This window comes from Hakea prostrata, chromosome 1 (assembly GCF_041222555.1).
Source record: "Hakea prostrata isolate BN-2017 chromosome 1, UWA_Hpros_2, whole genome shotgun sequence".
Classification (NCBI taxonomy): domain Eukaryota; kingdom Viridiplantae; phylum Streptophyta; class Magnoliopsida; order Proteales; family Proteaceae; genus Hakea; species Hakea prostrata.
This window is the reverse complement of record NC_142600.1, coordinates 17,129,211-17,154,935: the sequence shown is the minus strand read 5'-3', so window position 1 is coordinate 17,154,935 and position 25,725 is coordinate 17,129,211. Positions and strand designations below refer to the sequence as shown.

At 37.9% G+C, this 25,725-nt stretch overlaps 2 protein-coding genes, 1 long non-coding RNA gene and 1 pseudogene across 9 annotated transcripts in view; 2 read left to right on the top strand and 2 right to left on the bottom strand.

Annotated features, from left to right (window-relative positions):
- The first annotated feature begins 183 nt into the window (after nt 1-183).
- Nucleotides 184-4,377, top strand: LOC149027932 (uncharacterized). Its single transcript, XM_089167166.1, has 9 exons — nt 184-397; nt 493-697; nt 795-885; nt 1,037-1,182; nt 1,512-1,755; nt 1,860-1,964; nt 2,092-2,274; nt 2,489-2,702; nt 3,706-4,377. Exons 1-9 carry the CDS (start codon nt 184-186, stop codon nt 4,188-4,190), a joined length of 1,887 nt encoding a protein of 628 aa, XP_089023292.1. The 3' UTR covers nt 4,191-4,377.
- A 209-nt stretch (nt 4,378-4,586) lies between these two features.
- LOC149027931 (uncharacterized) lies at nt 4,587-14,045 on the bottom strand. 3 transcript variants are annotated; one of them, XM_089167172.1, is made up of 2 exons: nt 13,815-13,895; nt 4,587-6,362 (listed from the first exon to the last, which is right to left on the bottom strand). In XM_089167172.1, the coding sequence occupies exon 2, from the start codon at nt 6,299-6,301 to the stop codon at nt 5,072-5,074; it is 1,230 nt and encodes a 409-aa protein (XP_089023298.1). In that variant the 5' UTR covers nt 6,302-6,362; nt 13,815-13,895; the 3' UTR covers nt 4,587-5,071. The 3 variants fall into 3 exon arrangements, with proteins under 3 accessions (XP_089023298.1, XP_089023300.1, XP_089023295.1); XM_089167174.1 differs by lacking the exon at nt 13,815-13,895 and adding an exon at nt 13,560-13,795; XM_089167169.1 differs by lacking the exon at nt 13,815-13,895 and adding an exon at nt 13,918-14,045 and having other exon boundaries at nt 4,589-6,362.
- Nucleotides 10,279-17,636, top strand: LOC149027930 (2-oxoglutarate-dependent dioxygenase 21, chloroplastic pseudogene; annotated as a pseudogene).
- A 560-nt stretch (nt 17,637-18,196) lies between these two features.
- Nucleotides 18,197-25,725, bottom strand: part of LOC149027929 (uncharacterized) — a 40,200-nt gene continuing 32,671 nt past the window's right edge. Inside the window, exons 3-4 of one of the 5 annotated variants that reach the window (XR_016175279.1) lie at nt 22,297-25,031; nt 19,966-22,144 (exon numbers count right to left, since the gene is read on the bottom strand). This is a non-coding gene — a long non-coding RNA (uncharacterized LOC149027929). Of the gene's footprint in view, nt 18,535-19,965; nt 25,032-25,725 lie in introns of those variants that run through there. The other 4 variants (XR_016175280.1, XR_016175277.1, XR_016175281.1 and 1 more) reach the window with 4 other exon arrangements.

The following is a 25,725-nucleotide window of genomic DNA, read 5'->3' as shown; positions in this document are numbered from 1 at the left end:
TGGATTTCAGATTGCTCTATTACTTACTGCTTGGCTAGAATGGACGTGGGTTTCAGATTTCCTTGTTGGGTTTTCATTCTATGACTCACATTTTCACCTCTGATTATTTCTGTGGTTTTTTTGGTTCTAAAACTATCTTTTCGTCTACAGTGTGAGCAGAATATTAATTGAGTTAAACAGAAAATGCAACGATTATGGATCCCCCTACTGGGACTTCTGTGTTTATGCTTCTCGGCAGCAATGGCAGAAGAGTACAAGTACAAAGACCCTAAACAAGGATTGAATGTAAGAATCAGAGATCTTATGAAGCGAATGACACTCGCGGAGAAAATCGGTCAAATGGTACAACTAGATTTGAAAAATTCTACACCAGCGATAATGAAGCAATATTCAATAGGTTGATGTTAATTTCTTAGTAGATTTAACAAGAACAGATGAATCAGGAATGAAGTAGTAATCTAAAGAAATCTTGTGCTTTTCGGTTTTGAGCAGGAAGTGTATTGAGCGGTGGAGGAGAAGGACCTCGTCCTAATGCTACCGCCCAAGAATGGGTCGATATGGTGAACAATTTGACGCGGGGTTCTCTGTCTAGCCGTCTTGGAATTCCAATTATATATGGAATTGATGCAGTTCATGGACATAACAATGTCTATGGTGCAACAATATTCCCTCACAATGTTGGACTTGGAGCAACAAGGTAAGCTTGCATGTTAACAAACATCACAACAATTTTCCTGTATTCTGAAAAATCTGTTACTATTTCTAACCCTGTAATGAACTTTTTCATTGTTCAGAGATCCTCAACTTGTGAAGAGAATTGGGGCTGCAACTGCTGCTGAAGTTAGAGCCACAGGCATTCCCTATGCTTTTGCTCCATGCATTGCAGTAAGTATAATGGAAAAAGTCATAATTTTTTGAGGATTCTGAGATGTCTTCAATGGCTGGCTGGCTGCTGCTCAGTTTGGGGGCTGGGGGATCGAGCTTGAAAAATTTTATGCTCTTGAACTGAGTTGCTTTTACCAATCACTCTATGTAGGTCTGCAGAGATCCAAGATGGGGTCGATGTTATGAAAGCTACAGTGAGGATCATAAGATCGTCCAAGATATGACAGAGATTATACCTGGATTACAGGGAGATCTTCCACCTAACATTGGGAAAGGAGTTCCATATCTTAATGGGAAGTAAGGTTTCATCTATCATCTAAGCTGATATACTTCATAGCAATCATATTGACCTTCACTAAATAGATTTACTGCTGACTATTGCAAAACATTCCATGGGAACTCATGTCTTTAGATATCTTTCTCTGAGAAAGCATACTGTTCTCAATGACCACTCAAAAATCTAGGACTTCCTATGGTGGTTAGGACTTAGGAGGCAAAATTGCAATTGAACCATTGCTACTCCACTATTCCTTCCTTTAGACTACTACTGTGAAAGATAATAGGGTAGAAGAAATAAGATCCTTAGATTGATTTCCTCTCAAAACATTTCTTTTATTGAATCTTAGGGACAAGGTGGTGGCTTGTTCAAAGCATTTTGTCGGCGATGGTGGCACAATCAGGGGCATTGATGAGAACAACACTATAATTGACTGGCATGAATTGGTCAGCATCCACATGCCAGCTTACTACAACTCCATCATCAAGGGTGTTTCAACCATCATGGTTTCCTATTCAAGCTGGAATGGGAAAAAGATGCATGCCAACCAAGATCTTATTACGGGTTTCCTTAAAGAAAATCTTAAGTTCCGGGTAAAACTAGTTCAAGTTACTTTGTGCTCATGTACAATTTATATTGCCTCTCAAAACTGGATTCAGCTAAGGCTACTTGTTCTATGTTTTGGATCAAATATCAGGGCTTTGTCATCTCAGATTGGGAAGGCATTGACAGGATTACACCCACACCGCATTCAAACTACACATACTCTGTCCAAGCATCAGTTCTTGCTGGCATTGACATGGTTAGTGGCTCTCTAATATAGAGTTTCAAATCAGACTCTTTATTCAACCGTTTTTCCCAAATTCACAAAGAAATTAAAATTGGTTAATTATGATCATGTATTATGTGTTCGTGTTTCCTTTGATCAGATCATGCTTCCACACAACCATACTGAGTTCATCGAAACCATGCTCCTCCTCGTAAAGAGCAATGTCATACCCATTAGTCGAATTGATGATGCTGTAAGAAGGATTTTGAGAGTCAAGTTCACCTCTGGTCTCTTCGAAAATCCTATTGCCGATAACAGCCTAGTTGATCAGCTGGGATGTCAGGTTTGTTACACTAACCATTAAGAGTTCAGAGCTTTACAATATCAATCCAATTTTCCAGGCGGTAATTTGGTTTTTGAGTTGTTAATTGCTTAAAAACTAAAAAGAAGAAAAAAAAAGACCAAGAGAAAAGTTTCCCTTGAGCATATTTTCAACACTTCGGTCATTTGCGTCTGGAATATGTTCCCAATGATCAAACCTGGTGTCTCTTGAACAGGCACACAAAGATATTGCAAGGGAAGCCGTTAGGAAATCATTGGTGCTGTTGAAGAATGGAAAGACTGACAAAGAGAATTATAAGCCATTGCTACCCCTCTCAAAGACGGCACCCAAGATCCTTGTTGCTGGAACTCATGCTGACAATTTGGGTTTACAATGTGGTGGGTGGACAATTTCATGGCAAGGAAACAGCGGAAATAACTACACAGTTGGTATGTTTCTACCTCTTTAGCCTTATCACAACTGAATGAGATTAGTTAGTTCCATGAATCCTTGCCTTCAAATTGAGAAAAACTGTCCTGTAAAAAAATTCAATGCAGTTGGCATCTCTTTGCTCTAACATTAGGTTGTGCATGTCATCAATTCTTCTTTCTTGAAGGACTTTCATTCTTCACTGAAGTGAATTCCCTATGATGACCTAATGAGCTAGTTTTTCATTTGTTGAAAGAATTAACATTTTGATGATCATTCAATCCCATGCATCCTGTGTAGCACACATGATTCTTTAAAGATCATTTCTATAGTTCACCTCAGCCAGGTTGATGCCAAAAAATATCACGAGTCTTAGTGATGGTTAGCCGTCATCATTGTAAAATAATGGAAAAGCCGAAGACTTTAGATACCTATTCATTGGCCTCATTCGAGTTTAATTCATGTTCCAGTCGATCACCTGGAAAACGAATTCGAAATATAGACCCTAGCATCCATCAGTTTAACCATCAAATAAAGTGTTAAGAGGAAGAAGGATGAAGAAGTAGGACAGCAACTATCTAATTTAATGTCCTCACCTGTTGCTCCTGGAAATGCCTTTCCTAAGAAAAATAAAATGAAAACATATTGAAAAGCCTTTCATGAAAAGCTTCTGTCAGTCTGCATTGTCCCTAACACATTATTTGCACTTCCTATTCCTGAAAAAGAGGACAAAAGATGAAAACATGTATGCAATTTGAATATCCCTACCCGAATTAGATATCCAAAATTAATCCATCCTTTGACTTGATAAATTTTATTTTTTTTTCATTTCATTTCATTTTGACCTTTTGTATGAATTTTTGTACTGGTACTAGTAGAAGTTGTTCATTTCCTTACTTTATGTTTTAATCGTATAATCAGAACAAACTCATCACAAAAATCACTTCAAAGCTACTTTTTAACATTCGATTTCTATCATATGATAATCAAATTCATTGATGAAAGTGCTCTTCAATTGAACAGGTACCACCATCCTAGCTGGCATCAAAGCCTCAGTTGATCCAAGCACTAAAGTTATCTACGAAAAGAATCCAGATGCCAACTTTGTCAAGTCAAATGGCTTCTCTCATGCCATTGTTGTTGTGGGTGAGGCACCATATGCTGAATATTTTGGTGACAACAAAAACCTCACACTCCCAGAACCTGGACCAACCACAATCAAAGCAGTCTGTGGATCAGTCCAGTGTGTTGTAGTCATTGTATCTGGTCGACCTCTGGTGATTGAGCCATACGTCGAGTCCATTGATGCCCTCGTAGCTGCATGGCTTCCAGGTACAAGCGGCGATGGCGTGGCTGATGTTCTATTTGGGGACTACGGATTCACCGGAAAGCTTTCACGTACTTGGTTCAAGACTGTTGATCAGCTTCCAATGAATGTTGGGGATGCACATTATGATCCACTCTTCCCATTCGGATTTGGACTCACAACCAAAGGACAGAAAATCTAACAGATGTAGAGACATGTTCTCTACCCATTATTGATGTTTTGGTTACAGAATAGGCATTTTGTTTCCCATCCGATGATCCAAAAGACATCTATGTTTCTTGTAATTTCTATTCTTCCCCTACCATGGAAAATGCAACAGAAAACATGATCAAGGTATAAACTTCAAATACATAATGATACAAACTAACTGTCAGACTTTACATATATTATGGTTTATGTTTTCTCATTTTGGTCAAATTCAACTTAATTTCAAAGCTGATACCTCCACAGGTTAGAAAATTTCTTCAGGAAAATTAGCATGTGTAGTACACCACAGAGGGTGCATTTATATTATGATCATGAGGATTCTAATTGTAGGGATCCACCAATCTTAGGGTGCTGAACCACACATTTAACATTTAAGTAACTACTTGGGTAAGTTAAAATGGTATTTAAGTTTAAGTTCACCAAATAAGAGAATTTTGGGCTGTTTTACACTAATTGATGCAATAATAACATTATCTTCATAAGCATAGCCATCACAGCTAAATAAGAAAAAAGAAAGACACTTTAATCACAAACCTAAGTGCAACCGACAATGCATTCAAAAGCTCAAAATTCAGAACCAATTAAAAGTTACTGCCAAGCATGGCTAAAACCGTAATCATCCAGAGGATATAACTTTTTAGAAAAGCCCACAAACTACATCTCCAAGCAAAGTGATCAAATAAATAGAAGCCAGGTTGAAATCAAGCCTATTCAGATTAAGTAACAAGTATTACATATTAGGTTATTTAACTCTTATAGCATGTTATCATACAACATCTTTACATCTACAAGGAAGAGAGAAATGGAAGGAAGTGGAGCAAAGGAATAAAAGCAACAATCTACTATCTTATGGTACTATGCATCATTGGTACCCACCATGTCCTTGGTCTTTTCAGCAATGGCAGAGTTCGGTGCTTCAGCTTCGCTGATCAACCTTGAGATGTCTGCCTTTTTCTCTAGGAGGGCTTCTATCTTAGCATTGATCTTCTCTAACTTAATCTTCAGCTTCTCAACATCACCGCTCTTGTCCTTGCCATACTTCCTTTTCTTCTCCCCTTTCTCCTCCTTTTCTTTGTCTTCTTTTTTCACTTTTTGTAGCTTCTTCTCTTTCGTTTCCTCTTCTTCTTCTTTTGGATCCTCACCTTCTACTTTGGCCTCCCTTGAAGTGACTTCAACATATTTTTTGTGCTCATCTTCCTCAGCAATTTGCTTTTCTTTGTCTTCCTTGGAGTTCCCATCTTTTTCCTTGTCCTTCTTCTTATCTTTTGCCTTCTTTTCTTCTTTTTCCTTATCTTCTTTGCTACTGCATTTTTCTCTCTCTTTTTTCTTCTCCTTTCCATCTTTGCTATCTCTCTCCTCTTCTTTGCTGTCTCTGTTTTTCTCCTTCTCCTCCTTCCCATTTTTGCCCTTTTTCTCCTCTTTATCTTTGGTCTTCTTTTTCTCTTTCTCCTTCTTTTCTACTTTGTCTTCCGTCTTCTCTTTATCCTTTGGTTCTCCATCTTTGGCCTCTTTCTTCTTCTTATTCTCCTTCTCGTTCTCTTCTTTCTCTTTTTCCTTCAACTCCCCATCTTTTTCATCTTTCTTCATCTTCCCTTTTTCTTTTGATTCTTCATCCTTAAGTTTTTTCCTGTCCTCTTCTTTATCCTTGTCTTTCTTCTCCTTTGTTTTGGCTTCTTTCTCCTTGGTTTCTCCTTTCTTGTCCGACTCCTTAACTACATCTTTCTTGTCGTTCTCTTCGTGCTTTTCCTCTGGCTCCTCGTCTTCACCATTTCTCTTCTTCTCCTTTTCTTTCTTTTTTGGCTCTTTGTGCTTTTCCTTCGGCTTTTCATCTTCACCCTTTTTCAGCATCTCCTTCTTTTTCAATTCCTTGTCCTTGTCCTTCTTTGATTCTCCCTCTTCATCCTCCTCATGTTCTGTATCCTCTTTGTCTTTTCTTTCTTTATGTTTCACCTTCTCTTTCTTCACAGATTTAGTCTTAAATTCAATTTCTATCTCTTTCTCCTCTTCCCCTGGCACATCATCTTTGCTTTTTTGCTTCAGATGAATTTCCTCTTGCTCAACTATGGATTTTGATACACCATCCATCTGTGAATTACTATGGAGAACTGAGAATGGAAACCTTTATCTTTGCTTGAGATTGAATTCCCTGAAGAAAAAAAATGAAAAAAGCAAGCTGTTAAAAGAAAGACTCCACCATTACAAAAAAACTAAAAAGCAGGAAATATTAGTGCCAAAATTTGAAGTGAATAATGTTATGGTGCTGACTCGATCCACATAATAAAGGAAGAAATACAGATGAAACGCGAAATATATCACCACAAGATTTTCCATACTAGTATTGCATCTCCAACATATAACATCCAAAGATCAAGGACTAAATGCTGAAAACGATTGAAGGACACTTTAAGGGCTAAATACATCCTGAGGTTACCAAAGCAGATTTCTAATCCATGTCCATTGAAGTGCATGAAAGAAATGTTACATCATCATTATCAACAACAACAACTCAGCCTTTTCCCAACTAAACAAGGTCGGCTACAGGTAATTCAAACAAAGTAGGAAAACTGAAGATCCACACTAAGAGAAATGAGAGTGGAATAAAGAATAAATAAGATTAGCAAAATAAGAAAAGGCAAAATGAGAAATGAAAGTGATAGTAAGAGGTAAGAGGGTAGCCCAAAATCTCAGGAAAATCCCAGCTACATGGTGTCAACAACTTGGATGCTTGCCCTCTAATAGACTCTCTGTGAGGTCATACTTGTCACAAAACCCAGAGTGCATGTCTTTCTTCACAACCTCACTACGGTCATTTAAGGCCTTCCCCTGTCTCGTCTAGCTCCTTTAATTGGAATAAGATCATTTAACCTTACAAGAGTGTCCCCAGTCTCCGTTGCACATGGCTAAACCTCCTCAAATTATTCTAGAGGTTGCTGCTGCTGACTGGGGTAACTCACATATCAGCTCTAATATATTTGTTCCTCGCTTCATCCTTCCTATTGTTTCTTTTCATACATCCACCCTTAAATCCTCATTTATGCAACATACAGATTTTCTGTGGCACTTGTTAACTTCCTAACATTCTGCCCCATAACCATAGAAGGTCGAAAACAATGTCACCAAACTTCCATTTAAGCTTTAAAGGAATGTCTGTGTCACATAGAACTCCAGATGCACCTCTCCAATTAGTACATCCCACTTCAATTTTTTGTGAAACATCATCTATCTCACCATCTTTGCGTATAGTAGGCCCAAATATCTGAAATAGTCATTTGATAGCATCTCTCTCTCTCTCCTCAATTTCACCATGTCATCATCCATCATTATGTGACTAAAGTTAGAAAACAAATAGTCCATCTTTTGATCTACCAATCTTAAAGCATCTTGTTTCCCAGTCGACTCCATATTTATAACTTATCGTTAAACCCTACTTTCATCTCATTTACGAAAACAACATCATCAATGAACCATGGTACCTCATCTTGGGTCTTCTTAGTTAACTCATCCATGATAAGTGCAAACGAATAAGGACTTAGACCTGATCCTTGACGTAACCCAACTGTAATTGGGAATTCCTCTTCCTAGTCTTTCATAAATATTACACTGATCACCAAACAGTCAAACGTGTCTTTGGGTACCTGTACGTATTTACTCAACATCCCTCTGTTTGCAAGACATGTTTGATTAATCTCTAGAGACTTTGTCATAGGATTTCTCCAAGTTAGTGACGATCATATGAAGATCCTTTTTACGAGCTAGACATCTTTCCATAATCCTCCTCAATAGGTAGATAGCTTCTGTCATGCATCTATCTTACATAAAACCAAACTGGTTCCTCAAGATATGAATCTCCCTTCTAAACGAGCTTCTATAACCTTCTCCAAAAGTATCATACCATGACTCATTAATTTTATGTTTCTATGATTATTGCAGCTCTAGACATCACCCTTACTTTGTAAACCGTAACCACTAATCCCAATCATCTAGCATTTCCCTTGTGATTAGAAACTTGTTGAATAACTTGGCCAACCAATGAACCCCACAAACTTTTAGGGTTTTCCACACTTATATTGGGATCCCATATGGGTCTTGTTTCTTGCCTACTTTCATCTTTCTTTTGACTTCTTTAACTTCTGCCACACCAACCTTTTGTACATATCCTTGAGGTGGCTCTCTTGATGAATAATGTTGTTAATCTAATCAGTCATATATGACTTATCTTTATTTAGTACACAAATATACCCATTCCATCTTTGCCCAATATCCTCATCCCTTACCAATACTCTTCCATCCTCCCCTTTTATACATCTTGCCTAAGTAAAATCTCTACTCTTCCTGTTTGATGTAGCCTTAAGTGAATGAGGAACAGTTCTCCCAAGATCTTTTTTGAGAGAACCTACTCATATGGGACCAAGAAAGGGTTTCTTGAAATTTTGCTTAAGAAATGTGGGGTGGATTATGGGTATAACCTCAACTGGATTTTAACTAGTGGCTATATTTCCCAGTTGAATTAATTGGTATGGAGGAATGATGTGAAACCCAATTTTAGGGTCAGGGTTTTAGATGATTTCCCTAAAATTAAGAGCTGCCCAGAATTTTCCAGCAAATAGGTTAATATCATGGGATGTTTGGGAAGGTTCTAGGGTTCACAAAGGTTAGGTAAAGGCCCAGAAGAATTCAGCCAGGCTTAGGGTTAAGGGGCTGAAGGTCTGAAACTTGAAACCTTGCTGTAGTGGTAATCCAGAACAGGATTTATTAGTTAGGGTTTAGAAAGTAGAGTCTTAGGGCTTCGGTTAGGTGAGGAATGGGCTGTTGCAGTTATTTTGTAACTTCAGGTTTAATCCTAATGGTCTTACATTCAGTTGGAGGTTTCCTACTTGGAGTGGGACTCTTAGGGAGTCAACTAGGGTTATGACTTGGAAGGGGAAGTAGAGCCAGTATAGGAGATGCTAATCCTAAGTGGGTTAGGAGTGTGCTTAGGGGTTTTTGCTGAACTAGGGTTTAGGTTTTAGAGGTTGACAGTGAATTGCAGATTTTTTAATGAAGAAAATGAAGTGCAGGATTTTTAGAAGTGTTAGGACTTTAGGCTTTAGGCAGATTAAGGATAGGGATAGGCTGAGGGGTGATATGCGATCCAACTAGGAGGGAAAGGAGAGGTAAGGGGGTGGGGATTAGGGACCTAATAGGGGAGGGGTGCTGCTGGCTGCCATAGGGAAGAAGAGACAGAGAGAGAGGACTGAGAGAGCTGGAGACAGGGAGTGTTGTAGGGTAAGAGAGGGGGAGGGGAGGGGAGGGCCTAGGGGAGATTGTAGGGGTGGGGTAGGGGCTGGGATGTTGTGGGGCTTGGGGAATGATGCTGCTTGAGTATGGCACCAAGGGGGAAGGGGCTGGGATGCTTCACTTAGTTGGAGAATTGTTGAACACTTGCTGGAATTTTCTGAAGAAGAGTGCCAGAGTTACTGATCTTTGAAGAAGAAAACTTGACTCAAAATCCACCGTGGCCCTCTCAACAAGGAACCATGGTCCCCAAACTCAATATTCTTATTCAAATAATCAGACTTAACTTCACAAAGAAAGAGTTGGCTTATTTATAGCCTACTAAAAGACTCTAAACCTGAATGGGACTCCTTTATAGATTAGGATCCCATTACAATGAATCACAACTGACCAATTATTAATTAAATAATAATAGATCTAATGGACTCTAATTGAGATATGCTGAAATAGAAGCCTAATTAACTAAAGGATCTAATTGACACATGCTGAATTGTATTTAACTAAAGACTCTAATTAACATATGCTGCAATTAAAAAACTAAAGACTCACATGCTGAAATTAGAGGGTTAATTATTCCAAGGGGGGAATAAGGACAAATTGCCCTCCCTAAGGTTCAACCAGCCTAGTTGAACCACTTTGGAGCGGCCAAGGTTTGCCAGGGAGGTCAACCCTGTTCACATCAAGGAATGTCAAGGATAATGAGGTATTAGTCTTGGAGAAATTTAAAATGGTGGGATATCTGGTGGGATGGGGCAGGTTCTTGAGATACAAGATGAAAAGTTACAGAAATGGGGCAAAACTTGGAGGAAATGTAGGTAATGGTACAGGGATGTGATCCTCCAAATTGGGTTCGGATTGCTAAATTAGAAAATATAAGGGATCTTATTTTGGGGGACTAAAGGAGTACAAAAAGTCAAGAAAAAATTATATCATGAAATCAGGTGGTCAGAATAGAGTCAAATTGGGTTCTAAGTTCACTAGGGTTGGAAGGATGATGTACCGATTGGGACAGATCTAACGGTTAGATTGCCATAGATCTCTCGAATTTTGGGTCTCTTGAAAAGTCCAAAAATTCAAGAAAATAAATAAGAAAGATTATATGAGAAGTGGAATGGAATTAAGAGTTGACTTGTTACTTACTTGTAACACAAGTCTGGTAATGGGCCGAGACGGAGATGGAATAGTGGAGGCAGGTTGCAAGCACTACCAAAGGTGAATCCTTCAAATAAAAACCCTAGGTTGTTACCTCAATCACATAGAGATCCCTTACCACTGATGATAAGCTCTACCAACACCTTGCTCTTAGGCAGAAACACTCTTTTTATTAATTGTATTCTGAATTCTGTCCTCTAACCCAAGGCTTTATTTATAGCCTTACATAAGAAGTCCTAGTGAAATTAGGACTTAAAAATGGACTTTCACAGTCGTACCCAACATACTAATCCAAATTCAAATGGGACTCTCATAACTAAACTTTTGAGGACTTCTTATCATATTCTAGACTGACTTAAGACTCTTAAAACTGAAATAAAACATAAGACCAACTATTCTTCCCTTGTAAGTTAAGTTAAGCAGAATTTATAGACTTAGACCAATAAACAAAAAAAAAAAAAAAAAAAACTTATTTTCATACTTGGCCTAAATACTAAACTTATGGGCCCATTGACCACATAAACCCGTTGAATAAAGGCCCAACACCCATATGTATCAACCCTAAGTTGATCTTGAAGGGAAATTGGCAAATTTGGTGCCGGATCTGGATCACTTTCTCTCATTTTATCAATTTTTAAATAGCATTTTCCACTCCTTTGTGTTTGAATTAGTATAGAACTTCTCATATTTCCTTGCCCTAGCTATCCTAACCATCTTCTTAGCCTCATCTGCGGCTTCATTATAGCTCATTCTATCGTTTGTTTCGTTTGTTTTCCCTCAAGTTAGGGAAGGAATCTGATTAATTGGTATAAATCCCGCTCTTTAGGTAAGAGTTCCTCTATCTCCAAGTGTTCATCAACGGATAAATCATAAACTACCACAGTCTAGGACTGTATACCCTCTGTCTTCCTCCTCTCAACCCCAAATCCTTCATGCCACCTGCACAGCCTCTACAATCACTCCCAACAGGGTTACTGGGGTCACCTCTAACATAATCATTTCATCTTAGCCAACACCCTACCTTAATTCATCTATATGGTCCCAAAATTGGTGATCACAACTCTCATCCAATCCTATCCGTAGTGCATAAACGCAACGGTTTTGACTACCTCTTTCTCCTACGGTAGTTTGATGGATACAATCCTAATCCCCAACCTTTTTACCTCTACTATGTCTATCAGCCGATCCTTATCTACTATCATCCCCACAGCATTCCTATTACTTTGAACTCCTAAATACCAAAGTTCGAAGAATCCTTTAGATTTCGTACTTTTCCATCTAGGCTCAGGATACCAATTAGATTAATCCTTTGTTTCCTCGTGAAGTTTATCAACTTCATACTCCAATCTGTCAGGGATCCAATGTTCCAAGAAGCTTATCTAATCCTATGTTTCTAGGCTAGCAAAACTCATATCGCTACCATAGCCTATTTATCTCCGCATCCAGCATCTGTGCAGTGCATTGAATGGGGGGCCGTCCTAATGAATAGAAGGCATGATAACAAGTTAAGAATGAAAATCTATGAAATACAAGGATCCATGTAAAATGAGACACAGACTTAGTGACATTGTAAAAGCTTGGGCTGCCAGTTTGACGATGCATGTCTTAAGCATCAGAGCAACCACTTGTGCCAAGTGAGATGACGTTAGGGCCAACTCAACTTCATCCTTCTAGGACCGTCAATGTATAACTAGTATAAGGTTACACCCATTATTCTTTTTCAATGAACTTGTGGGGGGGAAAATCCTAATTTAATAGTATATTCGTTGTAAAGTCAGTTAGCCAATACAATGCCCAAATATCTCTGGTAGTATTGCAAATGCATTCCTGTTTAGAGATCTAGATTAGCTATTTATGTTTACCAGTGCTCCATACACCATGAGTTTATGAAATCAGCAATCCAATCCCATCGCAGTTGACGATGCAAGTGAAATAGGGGATCACATTTTTTTTTGAAATGGTGAAATTATCCTACATAATGACTAAAGTTCATGCAGAGCTGTACAAGCTAGGCAGTGGTTAAAAATTCTTGACTCTGCTAAGTCAGCTTTTTAACCTTTGAGTTCACCGCCGTTGTGTGACTTGTGTCTAGTCAAATTAATGATTTCAATCATATCAAAGAAAAGACTTATCAGAAGAAAGTTGTAACTAATATTGCAACTGACTTAGCCAACACATCCCACCAGACTACGAGTTAACCTACCTCATTTTCCACTACAAACCTACTCCCACGATCGTTATTATTAGGAAAAAATATTCCTTGCCTGTCAACACTGTATTTAACCTCCAAATCAGGGCGAGTTACTAAACTCAAGTTCTTCATGACAAAACAAAGAGCAGATACAAATTACAACTTGTTTCCTGTTCTAAACAACAACACAAGGATGATGCACCAATCAATTATTTTTTTTATAAAACTAATCAATTAATTATGAGTTTTTTTCAAAAACATGCAATTAATGTTAATTGTTATTATACCTATAGAAGGAAATTTACAATTTTGGAAATTACTTAATCATGCATATTCAATTACTAAATAGGGGTTTCTAAGTAAAAAAAAAATAGCAATTTCTTGAGATCATGGTTTTATCATATGACAGGTCATAGCCCATAGACAAGGCTTCCTTGTTTAAGAGGGTTTAGGTAAGGTCGGATCTATGCAGTCTTACCCCTATGTTTGGGACACGAACAAATGACCAAGCATTCAGCAACTGAGCAATGACTGACGTGCCAAGCATGATATTTAAAGAAGACTCACTTGATAACAATTTTTCGGAGACAGACTGCATTTGTAATTACATGTCCATACATCCCGGAAGCATGACTGACTTCCTATATTTACTAACATCAGCTAAACCTTACAAAATTGTTAAAAGTGAAAACAAACAGTCTTCCACAGAAAAAGATTTCACCCTACCTCTGTCCACCACCACCGATCCCCCAAAATTTCCTTCTAGATTCTACCAAGAAGGAAACAGAAAAACCTGATATTCAACAACTGAGACCATCTACATCAACACAGAAGGGAAAGAATAGGAAAAGGACAACAAAATATCCAAAAAAATACGAATTTTGCAGCACCCAGTTCAAGAGTACAAGAGGCACAATCATAATTTAAACACAGAATTAAATTAGAGATCATAACTGAGGAAAATGGATTTAAAAAAAGTACACAAATTCAACCCAGATGAATTTTATCACAAAACCACGGATATCAGTGATGGAAACGAAGCAAGATCGGATTATACAAAAAAAAATGAGAAAGAGAATCAAACCTTGTTTGGATCTCAAATAAACTAGTGTGATTTTTGCAGTCTCTTTCAACCCTCAATTCGGCTTTGCGGTCATATAAGCATCACTTCTCTTCTTTCCTTGGGGACGAAGTGACGAAGTGACGAACCGACGAAGAAATCTATCAATATCCACTTCTTGTGTGGTGGCCCACCATGTTTACGCGTCAAATTTGTCTTCAACTACAATAAAGCTAAAGCGGTTCCTCTGACACTGCCAGCCACGTAAGAAGGGTGAAAATCTCAGCCATCGAAGATTCTCTTTTTTCACATCTGGTTGGCTCCAGTGTGATTGTTTCCACAGTCGAAGCCCCGTCGAGTCTGTCTAACTTGTCTATATGGATTTACAGTGTTTAGGAGCACGTGCGCAAATGACGCGAGAGTGTGTCTGGACCGGATTCAGATTCTGCCGGACCAACGGTCAATTTAAACGAACCACAAAACAAAGAAGCAGTTTTTTCTTTCCTTATTTTTTTGATTGAATCATTTAGGATTGATTCAAGTTATTTTCAACCCAAATAAAATGAATTTTTTTGGACTAATTTTATTTGGATCATTTAGGATTGATTCAAATTATTTTCAATCCAAATAAAATGATTTTTTACATTTACTTTCTATTATGTTTATGACCAAAATATTTTTACATTCTTTTGATTTTTTTTCTTCAATTTATTCAGATCTTGAATAAAGATATGAGGTACTAAAATATAATATTGAAATGCATTTAATTGAACATGTTATTAATTAAAAAAATCAAAATTTATAGAAACAAATTGTACTGACACCCCAAAATTAGGCCTTAAAGCATTGACACCCCACTTTATATTTAAAAAGCACAGAAAACCTCAAAATTGGATTTTCATCTGATATAGTTGTTCAATTTGTCACTGAAAACCTTTCAGACACTATTTATTATATGGATATTTTTTAAAATAAACAATAATTTAACCATTTTCAATGAAAAATTTGATAATATATCCAATAAAAATTCAATTTTGAGGTCTCTGTACTTTTAAAGTAGAGTGTCAATACTTTAAGTCCTCCATTTTGAAGTGCCAGTTAATTTGCTCAAAATTATATTATCCACTAAATTATTTTTTTTCCTTGCTAATGAGAAACTGATGCGGGTGTAGATTTGGTTCAGCCATTTAAAGTTATTGAACCCACATTAGTCCAGGTCCATCAAAGCTTTATACAGACACTTCCCCCCCCCCCCCCAAAAAAAAAAATCCCTTATAAAGAAAGATATGTATACTCTATAGTCATAAATATGTCATTTCCTCTTTTTTTTTTTATCCCTTTTCAACAATTCATATCAGTCTCAGCCATTATTAGTTTACTGTGACAAAGCTTCTCCAAAGTTCCAGAAGTTACTTTCTTTGTTTTTCTAGTAAGAATTTTTAGTAGTTACTTTGTTCCATTTGGATGTTATAAGTTTATCTTTAGAGCTTTTTTCATGCTGTTTACTTAACTCGGGTTATAATTCTTGCGTTTAAGTGACAAAAATTACAAGTTGCTCACGCTGGCCCTTCAACAAATTACTCACTTTATTTTTCTGTTAATTTTAAAATTAAATTGATTATTAGGGTGCAGAGAATTATAAGTTTTTTAATTTAATAAAACTTCATTTAATTTTTAAAATTTACAAAAACAACTCTCTGTTCATTCACGCCACCTCCCAGGTTCTTAATTTGCTTTGCGATGCTGAGAAACTAAAATGATAAAACTCCAGCTGTGAGGTTTAGCCGACTTGATTTGCGCCATTGACAAACAAACGATGATGAAGAAAGGAATTAGAAACAAAGTCTGGCTATCTCTCTCTCACGTGCAAATATAGATATTACTAAATCTCTAAACGGACAACTAAAATTAACATTCGGTGTTCTTGTTTGAAAATTTTCTTGTTGAAAAATATTTGTATCGTCGGCTAAGCAAACCAGATTCGGATTCGTATATAATTGTTTATTAGATCAAATAATATCAGGATAAAAAATTATCCAAATACAACAAAGTATTCAAACATTTTTTTCTATGAAAAATGATGATAATTGGATTCGAAAACCGGTATTTGGAAATTGTCCAATTAAAGTCAAGTATTAAACATTTTTTTCTCTAAAAAATGGTTGATAATCGGATTCAGAAACTAGTAATTGGTAACCAAAAATCAAAAATTAAAAAAAAAATGACAATCACCAATCAATAATATGATAATTTATTGGATCGGAGATTCAATAATGTTTTGAATTCGAATGCTATGGAAATTGCTACTGATTTATTCAATTTGCCTGAAGAGACTAAGGTGGTTCTGTTGTTGGGCGACGAGAAGAAGCCAGTGAGTTATGGCACCAGTATGAACCATTCGAGAGATAAAGTACATCGTTGGAGAGATTTCATCAAGCACTACTCTCATCCACTCTCCAAATGGGTAGATCTTTGGCCTTCAAATCCCCCAAGATACAGGTGAGTAGGCTTTGCATCACTTTAACCCAGTTATGCTGACTCAAGGATGGGCTGACCCGGTTCCAGCCCTAGTTAGTAGGGTCCGGATCATCTCCACCGACAATCGTTGACCACAAATTACAGGGGCCCCAAAGAAAAGGTGATGGGTTTTTTTTTTTGTAAATATTTTATTATTTTTTATTTGTGGGCCCCACATAATTTATGGTTGTAAAGCCATCGAAAGAGCACAAACGTCAGGGGAGATGATCCACACTCTAGTTAGTACACTACTAAATGATCAACACTTGATACTTCACTTCTTTGTATAATTTAACCCAGCTATGTTGAATCGGGGTTGGGCTGACCAAGTTTCAGCCCTAGTCAGTAGAGTCCGGATAGTCTCCCATCTGTTGTTGACCACGAATTATAGGGAGGGCCTAAGGTTAGGGTGATGGGTTTTTTTTTCATAATTTTTTATTTTTTATTTGTGGGCCCTACATGCTTTGTGGTTGTGAGAGCGTCAGAAGAGCACGGACATTAGGGAAGATGATCCACACTCTAGTTAGTACACTAATAAATGATCAACACCTGATACTCCACAGAGAAAAGATGGGCAAGTATACTGAGGCAACACACAAACTGCATGTTGAACTTGTGGAAGCCATTCTTGAAAGCTTAGGGCTAAACCCCAACTATATGAAGGAAGAAATAGAAGAAGGTTCTCAAGTCATGGTGGTGAACTGCTATCCGGCTATGTCCAGAACCTGAATACACATTAGGAATGCCACAACATTCTGTTGCAAAGTGAACAGGGACTCCAAGTGATGGACAAGGCAGAAAAGTGGACTCCAGTGCCATTGATTGAAGGAGCACTAATGGTACTGGTAGGAGATCAGATGGAGATAATGAGCAATGGAAAGTACAAGAGTGTTGTCCACCGTGTTCTAGTGAACTCAAATACAGGAAGGCTCTCTTTGGCTAGCCTTCTCAGCTTAGCTTTCGAGAACACAGTTAAACCTGCAACAGAGCTTGTGGACAAAGAACACCCAGCAGCTTACAAGGGTTTTAGCTTTCAGGATTTCCTTGATTATCTCATCAGGAATGATTTTTCCAAGGGGAGGAGGTTCATTGAGAACCTGAAGTTGAAGAACAAACTTGACCAAAAAAAGAAAAAAGAAGAAGTTGAAGAACAAGCCAACGCCAAGCCATTGACTGAAATGAAATACAAGTTAACTGTCACAACAAAGATCCCTTTGACACTCTGATATCTCTATTGCCCTACTATTTTATTAAACAGAAATTTTCTTGTCAATTTGCAAAAGTGCCTATGACGAAGCACCTGCATCAATACCATTTTTTTCTCTCTTCTTGTGCAGCTCATTTGAGCTTCTTGACAAGACTCATTTTGACTATTGGCAGAACTTGCCCCTTGATGAGGCACCATTGTTCTAGCATATGATTCCGAACCGGAGCCCTTTTGCAAAGGCCCTTCCTTTTTGGAATTCCTTGCTGCCATTTCTTATAGAATGTCTCTTATGGTCGTTATCTCATTAACCACTTTTCTGATTATTCGTGCAACATAAATTGAATTTTTTTATATTGAATTTCATAGTAAAAAAAGTTATGCTTCTGAAAAACACTTCTAACACAACAATTTGTTGTTGCGTTAATTTTTCAAAGCAAAAGTTAGGACACAATTTGAGTTTGAGTGAAACAGTTTTCGAGAGTACAACTTCCCTATTTTTGGTGAAACCCTAACCCCTACTTCCAGGATAAGCACAAACAATCCAAGATGGCGTTTACAACCATTGGATAGGGGTCTTCTTATATTATGAAAACACTTGCCCCCAAGTTATTTATTTCTATTATAAGTTTCCATTTAATTCAATGTGACCAATGTTTCTATGCTAAACATTGTTGGTCAATCATAATCTGTCTTGGTAGTTAGTAACTACAAGTGAGAGGCAAGCTAAAAAAGTTCAGAACATAAAAAATGGTTCAACAAATCAGATGTGGGGAGTAAAACAGAGATCAGTTTAAAAAATTATTCAGCAATTCTAACTTCCACAAGCTCTGGGACAAAACTAAATAGAACAAGGTTGACCCAAGGTACTGGTTTTGACTCCCCAACTTGGACTGAATCTAGAGAAGCAAAAAGTTTACCTGAGATAGAAAGTTTCAGCATGCAAAGTCATTAGAGGAAGACAACAAGAGCACCAACCACAAACTTCACAGGCTACAATCAAACAACACTCAATTATTCATTTTAAATGTCTTTAGAATCTGCAATTCGATGCATATATAAATAAGGGGGAAAACATATAAGCAGGTGCCGGATTACAAGATAACTCCATATGTAAATTGAACTTCTAAAAATGTGAGTGGGACTACAACTAAATGTAGACCAGAGCATCCTGGCCTTCACTGTCAAATGGATTTGGGTCCATCGAACCAAAGCTGCTGTAAATTCATTGGAATTTCTTACATACAGTTCCATACACTATGATGTAGTTCCCTTGTGGTGTTTGGTCAGTTAGCCGGTTGGCAATAAGATGAGCCATGTTCAGACAAGTCCCTTTTCATTAGCTTCCCCAAGAAAGGCCAAGTAACCTCCTGCTTTCTCCACCCAATTAGCTGAGCCAGTGTTTACAAGTGTAAAACGGAGGATGGCCGGGGCATCCGGAGAATCAGAGACTTCAAGAGAACTCCTTCTAGGTTAACTGGGTCCATACGCAGCTTCTCAAAACCGATTATTTCTGGACTGCCCCAACCGCTCCCAATCCCTCTTGGATATGAAGGAAATTGTTAGAACTCCGCCCTCTGGCTCTCTCCTCCATGTCCTTTAAGATCGGGGATGGTTCAGCAATTTCTTTCTGGTTGGACCCTTCGCACCCTCGTGATATCCTCTTCAATGTGGTCGGAGCCAGGGTAGTCTACTCCTCAGGTATCCCCAAGCACTACCCTCTCTCCCACTTAATCACTTCTCATTCCTGAGCCCCACCTGAACTCACCTTTATCTGGCACCTCCATCCTCCTCGCCCCTCAACTTCCAAATCGTAGATTAACTTTGGCTCCTAACCAATTCCTCTTCCTTCTCCATTGCCTCAGCCTGGACTCTCATCCGCACCCCTAACCTTGCTACCTGGGCTAAGCTTGTTTGGTTCAATGGCCACATCCCTCAACAGGCTTTCACGGTTTGGAGAAGCTTTTCTAACTGCCTTCCTACTCAAGCCTTGCTCCTTTGCCATAACATCCAAACTAATGCCTCTTGCATTTTCTGTCCTTCTCCAAAACCATCCATCATATGTTCTTTGCTTGCCCCTTTTCCAAACCAATGTGGTTGTGTGCTCTTAGCTCCATTTGGCCTAGATCTAGACCCCCCCCCCCCGCCTCCAACCCTTCGATTTTGACACCAGTTTATTAGTCTCCACTTCTAGCGGATCAATGATAGCAAACTTCACAGGGAAGCTCATGCTCGGAGCTTGCATTTCTCATATTTGGACGGAATGCAACCTTTGCAGATGGTCCCCCAAATCTCAATCTCTAGATCATATTTGGAAGAACATCTATAAGGATGTCTCATCAACCCTCTTGACTCGCATGTCTCTTGTAAATAACCCAATGACCAGACGTATTGTTGTTACCTAGGATTTTGATTATTCTCTTTTGTACATGCATAGGCCGGCCTAGCATGTTTCCTCTATGGCTCAAGATGAGGTAATGAGCCATAAGGGACATACGTACACTTCAAAAAATTCCCAAAATGAAGAACACAACTAAAAATCTAAAAATGGACCGCCTATGATGGGCATCCAATTATACTCAATGTGCACCATGTAATTCCCCCTCTTCAAAACAATGTAAGTTACATTATAACTCCCATTCCTTTGATCTTTCACCACCCATTCCTGCTTCATACATCAAACACCAACAGTAGGTGAGATCCTGACCATACAATGAGAACCTTCATTGGACCCCACCCACTGGTTGTTTGTGACAACAACAAAAATTGAAAGTGCACCTGCAGTACCGCCAGCGATCGCAGCACCAACAGCCGCGCATTTGGAAGGATCAAAAGGCCCAATAGTCCTGCTAGCCAATTCCTCAGCCTTCTCTTCATCAGTATCTGAATAAGTGGATTCCTTTATGCTTTCTTCTCAGTGCCCTTCAAGGTGGCTTCAAAAGCAGCTTTGGCAGCCTCAGCTTTATTGGCCTCTCTCTCCAATCTCGCCTCTTCTGCTTGCTTAATCCATATTGGTCGGGAACCAAAGTATGATCAGCCATAAATCCAGAAAACTCAACCTTCAATAAAAAAAACCCTACCCCTTTAAGACACCCTAGCAAAAATAATCCAAATTTCCACAAAACGCTTCAAATAATCACCATATGCACCTTTCCTTCATTTGTTCCCTCATCCAAAACCGACATCCAGTGCCAGAAACTGTCAGATAACATAAAGTGAAGACAACTGCGAAGAAGCTCACAAGACAAGTGCACAAAATGTAATTAATTTGAAGACAACTGACAGATCAAAGAAAAAGTGAAGATCTTTCACAATTAGACGAGATAGATAATCGCTGATCCTACTTAGAGCTTCTCCAACGCCCATGTCTAGGCTTTTTAAATCTGTTAAAAGAATATCTGGGGAAAATCCAAATAGGTGAGAGAAGAGGTAAAACAATTCTGATGAGTAGACAATCCATCTATTGACAAACCCTAAAATTGGAATGCTATATACAAATGCAACAAAAGATTGTGAAAACATACATAATTCTCAAATCATTGATCAATGCCCCATTTATGTGCCAATTCCACACCAGACTTCAATAGTAGGTTACTCAACCAACATTATTTAGTTTTGACTGCCTGCCTTTCACAGGCAGACCAAACTTTTGACCACCAATGTTTTTGGATCTGTTTTTCCTGTACCCCTATGATCTCAAGGTTGTCCCAGTTAAGTATATACCTTCATAAATTTCATGCATAGAACGATACCCTAGACCAGGCAGTTTGTCTTTCAGGAAATATTTAAGCCTGCACCCCTTTTCAACTTCCACCCCCATCCTTTGTCTGACTCCTTTACTTCAATTGGCATCGATGAGACTGAGTAATCATCTACATTGCTTTCTGTTAGCCTTAATGTCATTGACTCAAAAGAATCAGAGGAATACTCAGGCTGCTCACTTATCTCCTCTGCTGATACATTTGATGCCTCAACGATGTATTCTTGTGAACAATACGAATTATCCAAAGAAATATGAATAAGAGACTCAGCTGATGTCTGGACCAAAATATCAATTTCATTATCTACAATATGCTGCTGACCCTGACTTTGTTTTGTCTTTGATTCCATCAGAAGGCCTTTCCTCCATACAAACATAAGAATAAACCACAGTTTCTGCCTAGGGGTCCTGTTCAGCAGAGTAGGATTCTGTAAATATAGATCCTAATAAAGCACTCCAGATTCCTTAAAGGCAGACAACTTTTAATTATCCAGTTCTCCTTTACATTCAGCAGACTGGTTTCCTGTGACTCAAGATCCAGAGTGTGTGGGTTCCACATTTGTCAAAAGACAGAAGATTTTGAATTTTCAACTTCTGCTATACCAATTGTCCTAGACTGCAATCTTTCATACAGCAAGAATTCTTAGCAACCCAAAATTTTGTCTTGCTTCTAGCATCAGATGATTTGCAAATTGCAGCACGAGCTTCGGCACAACTTCTAAATGGACCTGAAGACACAGCATTTTCTTCACTTCTCTCTTGCCTTATTTCTGCATCATTAACTGCTTGTCAGAACACCTTATAAATGTGCATAGCTTATTACTTTCCACATTAGATACGGGAGTTTTATCTTTAGTACTTTCTCGAGAACCTTATAAATGTGCGTAGCTTATTATTTTCACATTGGATATGGGAGTTATACCTGAAGTACTTTCTCGAAAACCCTTTTGGATATGGGAGTTGTATCTGAAGTACTTTCTCGAAAGCCCTTGTTCAAACAACCATTGTCACAATCCCAGTGAGAAGTTTACGTCTTTAGATAGCTTAATATCTTGGTCATTGAAGTCTTCACAGAGTTCCAACAAATCCCCAGGTACATGCTTTTAAACAAATTTAATTCAACCATTTTCTCTAGACTTTGTGCTCATACTGCAAGCTGCACAAAAACTTTGCCCTTTAAATCCATCAGAGAGGAACACACAAGATTATCTTGTTAAAACCCAACAGAAAATTTGTCAGAAAGGCTTGGGTCAGTTTTGCTTCCATAGTCCTGATACTTTGAATCTTTTTACAGGAAACATTCTATCACAGAAGGAAAGCTCAACTCTGTTAAGATCAACTTGGTTCGCCTTATGCAAAGAGATTTCTTATTTTGAGGCGTACAGAGTCTACAGACTGCTTGGTCAGAAGGTAGATTGCCTTTAATTCAATCCTGAAGAAAGTTTCAAAGGCCAAAAAGCAGAATCCTTCATCATGTATTCAATGCTTTCATGGAACGTCTTCCCACAGAACTTGGCTCAGAATATTTCTTACAATTATGGTACGTTGAAGGAACACACTGAGAATTTTGAGCCTTGTTTTCTTTTGCAATCAACTTCAGACTTATGACACGTAACTAGAGATATTTCTCTTTGAATGTGGGAAAACTACAGCTACCTTGTGGCATATTCAAATCATATATTGTCTATGTTCCTAATGTTTCATGCATAATGAAGGTCACCCTTGAAATAACCTATATACTAATCGCTTTAGCAAGACATCCATGCATGGCTCAGTTGATATATTTAGGGAGCAAGCAATGCAACCTTAGGAATGGTCTAATTATCACTAACCATGTACACAGAGCCGCCATGGAAAGTGTTTTCTGGGACTTGGCTTAGAATATTTATTCCACTAGGAAACATCGAAGAACATTCAACACACATTTGAGCCTTTTGAGCCTCCCTTTTCTTTGGCAATCCACTTTAGGATACGATACAAAATTAGTGATACTTCTATTCACATCTCAGGAAACTACAATCAGTTGGCGAAGTATCCAAATCATAGATGGTCTGTGATCATAACAATTCAATCATGAAAAAGTTAACTTGGCAAAACAAAGTCACCCTTGAAATAACCTATATACCTATCTGTTTCACGAGTCATCAGCACATTGTTCATTAAATATACTTAGAGAGTAAGCCACACAACCTTAGAGTGATCTGACTATTGTTGCGTGATTCATTTGATATATTTTGGGAGTAGGCAAAACAACCAAAGAGAATGATCTAATTATTACTAACAATATATCAAGTGATGGTGTGGAATGTCTTTTCCATGGGACATGGCTCACAATATTTATGTCAATTTAGGGACATCAAGATACAACCGAGGAACACACAATGAATGATCTAATTAGTCATCAACCATATGTCAATGCTATCGTGGAATGCCCTTTCCACAAGACTTTGCTCAGAAAAATTTTTTCCCATTAAGGGATATTGAGAGACTTTGAGCCATTTAAGCCACAACCCAATTAAGGATAGAATACATAACTAGTGATACTTCTCACTTAAGGATAGAATACATAACTAGTGATATTTATCTTCACAAGTAGAAAAACTTTAGCAAGTTTGTGAAGTATCCTAATCGAATAGGGTCCATGATCTAGATGATTCATTCATAAAGTAGTCAACTTGGAAAAAAAAGGGTCACCCTTGAAGACATCTACATACCTATCACTTTCCCAAGTCATCAGCACATGGTTCACTAAATATACTCATGAAGTAGGTCATACAACCTAAGAGAATAATCTGATTAATCACTAACCTTGTATCCAATGCTATCATGGAATGTCTTTTCCGAGAGACTTAGCTCAAAATTACAATTAAGCCATCTTTTCTTTTGCCAATCCACCTTAGACTAGGATGCATGACTAGTCATGTTTCTCTTCACATGTAAGAAAACTTCAATTAACTTGTGAAGTATCCAAAACATATATGGTCTATGTTGCTAATAATTCATGCATAAGGAAGGTTACGTAGGACAAAACAATGTCACCTATAGAATAATGTATCAACCTTTGTTGCATGATTCATTTGATATACTTAGGGAGTACGTACTAACCTCAGAAAAAGATCTAATTATCAGTAACAATGTATTTAATGCTATTATCAAATGTCTTTTCAATGGGACTTGGGTCAAAATATTTCTTTTAAATAAGGGACATCAAGGGGTTATTGAGGGACACAATGAACCATCTAAGGCTTCATTCTTTTTCAATCCACATTAGGCCAAGATACATAGCAAGTGCCTTCATACGTAGGAAAACTACAGCTAGTTTGTGACATATACAAATCATATACGTAATAATTTAGGCAAAAAGGAAGGTTAAGTAGGAAAAAACGAGGTCTCCTTTGTAATAACCTACATACCTATTGATTTCACTAGTCCTCAAAGCATAGTGTTTTGATACATTTAGGGAGTAGGTAAAACAACCTTAGAGAATGATCTAATTAATCATTAACCATATATCCAATGCTATTGTGGAATGTCCTTTCCGCCAGACTTGGATCGGAACAATTATATCATCAAGGGACATCGAAGGACACCTTGAGCCTTTTGACCCTCTCTTTTCATTGGCAATCCACTTTAGGATAGAGTAACTAGTATCTTTCACTTCACAAGTAGGAAAACTAAAATTAGTCTGTGAAGTATCCAAATCATATACAATTTATGATCCTGATGAATCACTTATAAATAGTTGACTACAAAAAAACCACGCCACCTTGAAGTAATCTATATACCAATCGCTTTCACAAGTCATCAGCACATGGTCCATTCAATATATTCAGGAAGAGTAGGTTAGAAAACCTTAGAAAATGATCTAACTAATCACCAAGCATCTATGCAAGATCTCCTTCACACAAGATTTAGCTCAAAATATTTCTTAAAACTAAGGGACAATTGATAGACGCTCCGAGCATTTTGAGTGTTCTTTTCTTTCATAATCGACTATAGACTAGGATACATGACTAGTGGTATTTCTCTTCACACGTAAGAAAACTAAAGTTACTTCGTGACGTATTCAGATCACACAGTCTATGTTCCTAATGATTCATGCTTAAGGAAGGCTAAGTAGGAGAAAACACGGTCACCTTTGAAATAACATATCCACCTACTGTTCCATGACTCGTTACAACATATTCAATGCTATCGTGGAATGACTTTTCAAAGGGACTTAGCTCAGAATAGTTCTTTCAAATAACGGACATCGAGGGTCGCACTGAGCCATTTGAGCCTTTTATTATTTTACAATCCAATTTAGGCTACATAAATAGCAAGTGACATTTCTCTTCAACGGTAGGAAAAC

Excerpts from the sequence above, each read along its gene's own strand:
- LOC149027932 (XM_089167166.1), top strand. The coding sequence starts at position 184 with ATGCAACGATTATGGATCCCCCTACTGGGACTTCTGTGTTTATGCTTC. Across the intron at positions 1,183-1,511 it reads GTTCCATATCTTAATGGGAA|GGACAAGGTGGTGGCTTGTT; the intron begins GTAAGGTTTCAT and ends ATTGAATCTTAG. Across the intron at positions 1,965-2,091 it reads TTCTTGCTGGCATTGACATG|ATCATGCTTCCACACAACCA; the intron begins GTTAGTGGCTCT and ends TCCTTTGATCAG.
- LOC149027931 (XM_089167169.1), bottom strand. The coding sequence starts at position 6,301 with ATGGATGGTGTATCAAAATCCATAGTTGAGCAAGAGGAAATTCATCTG.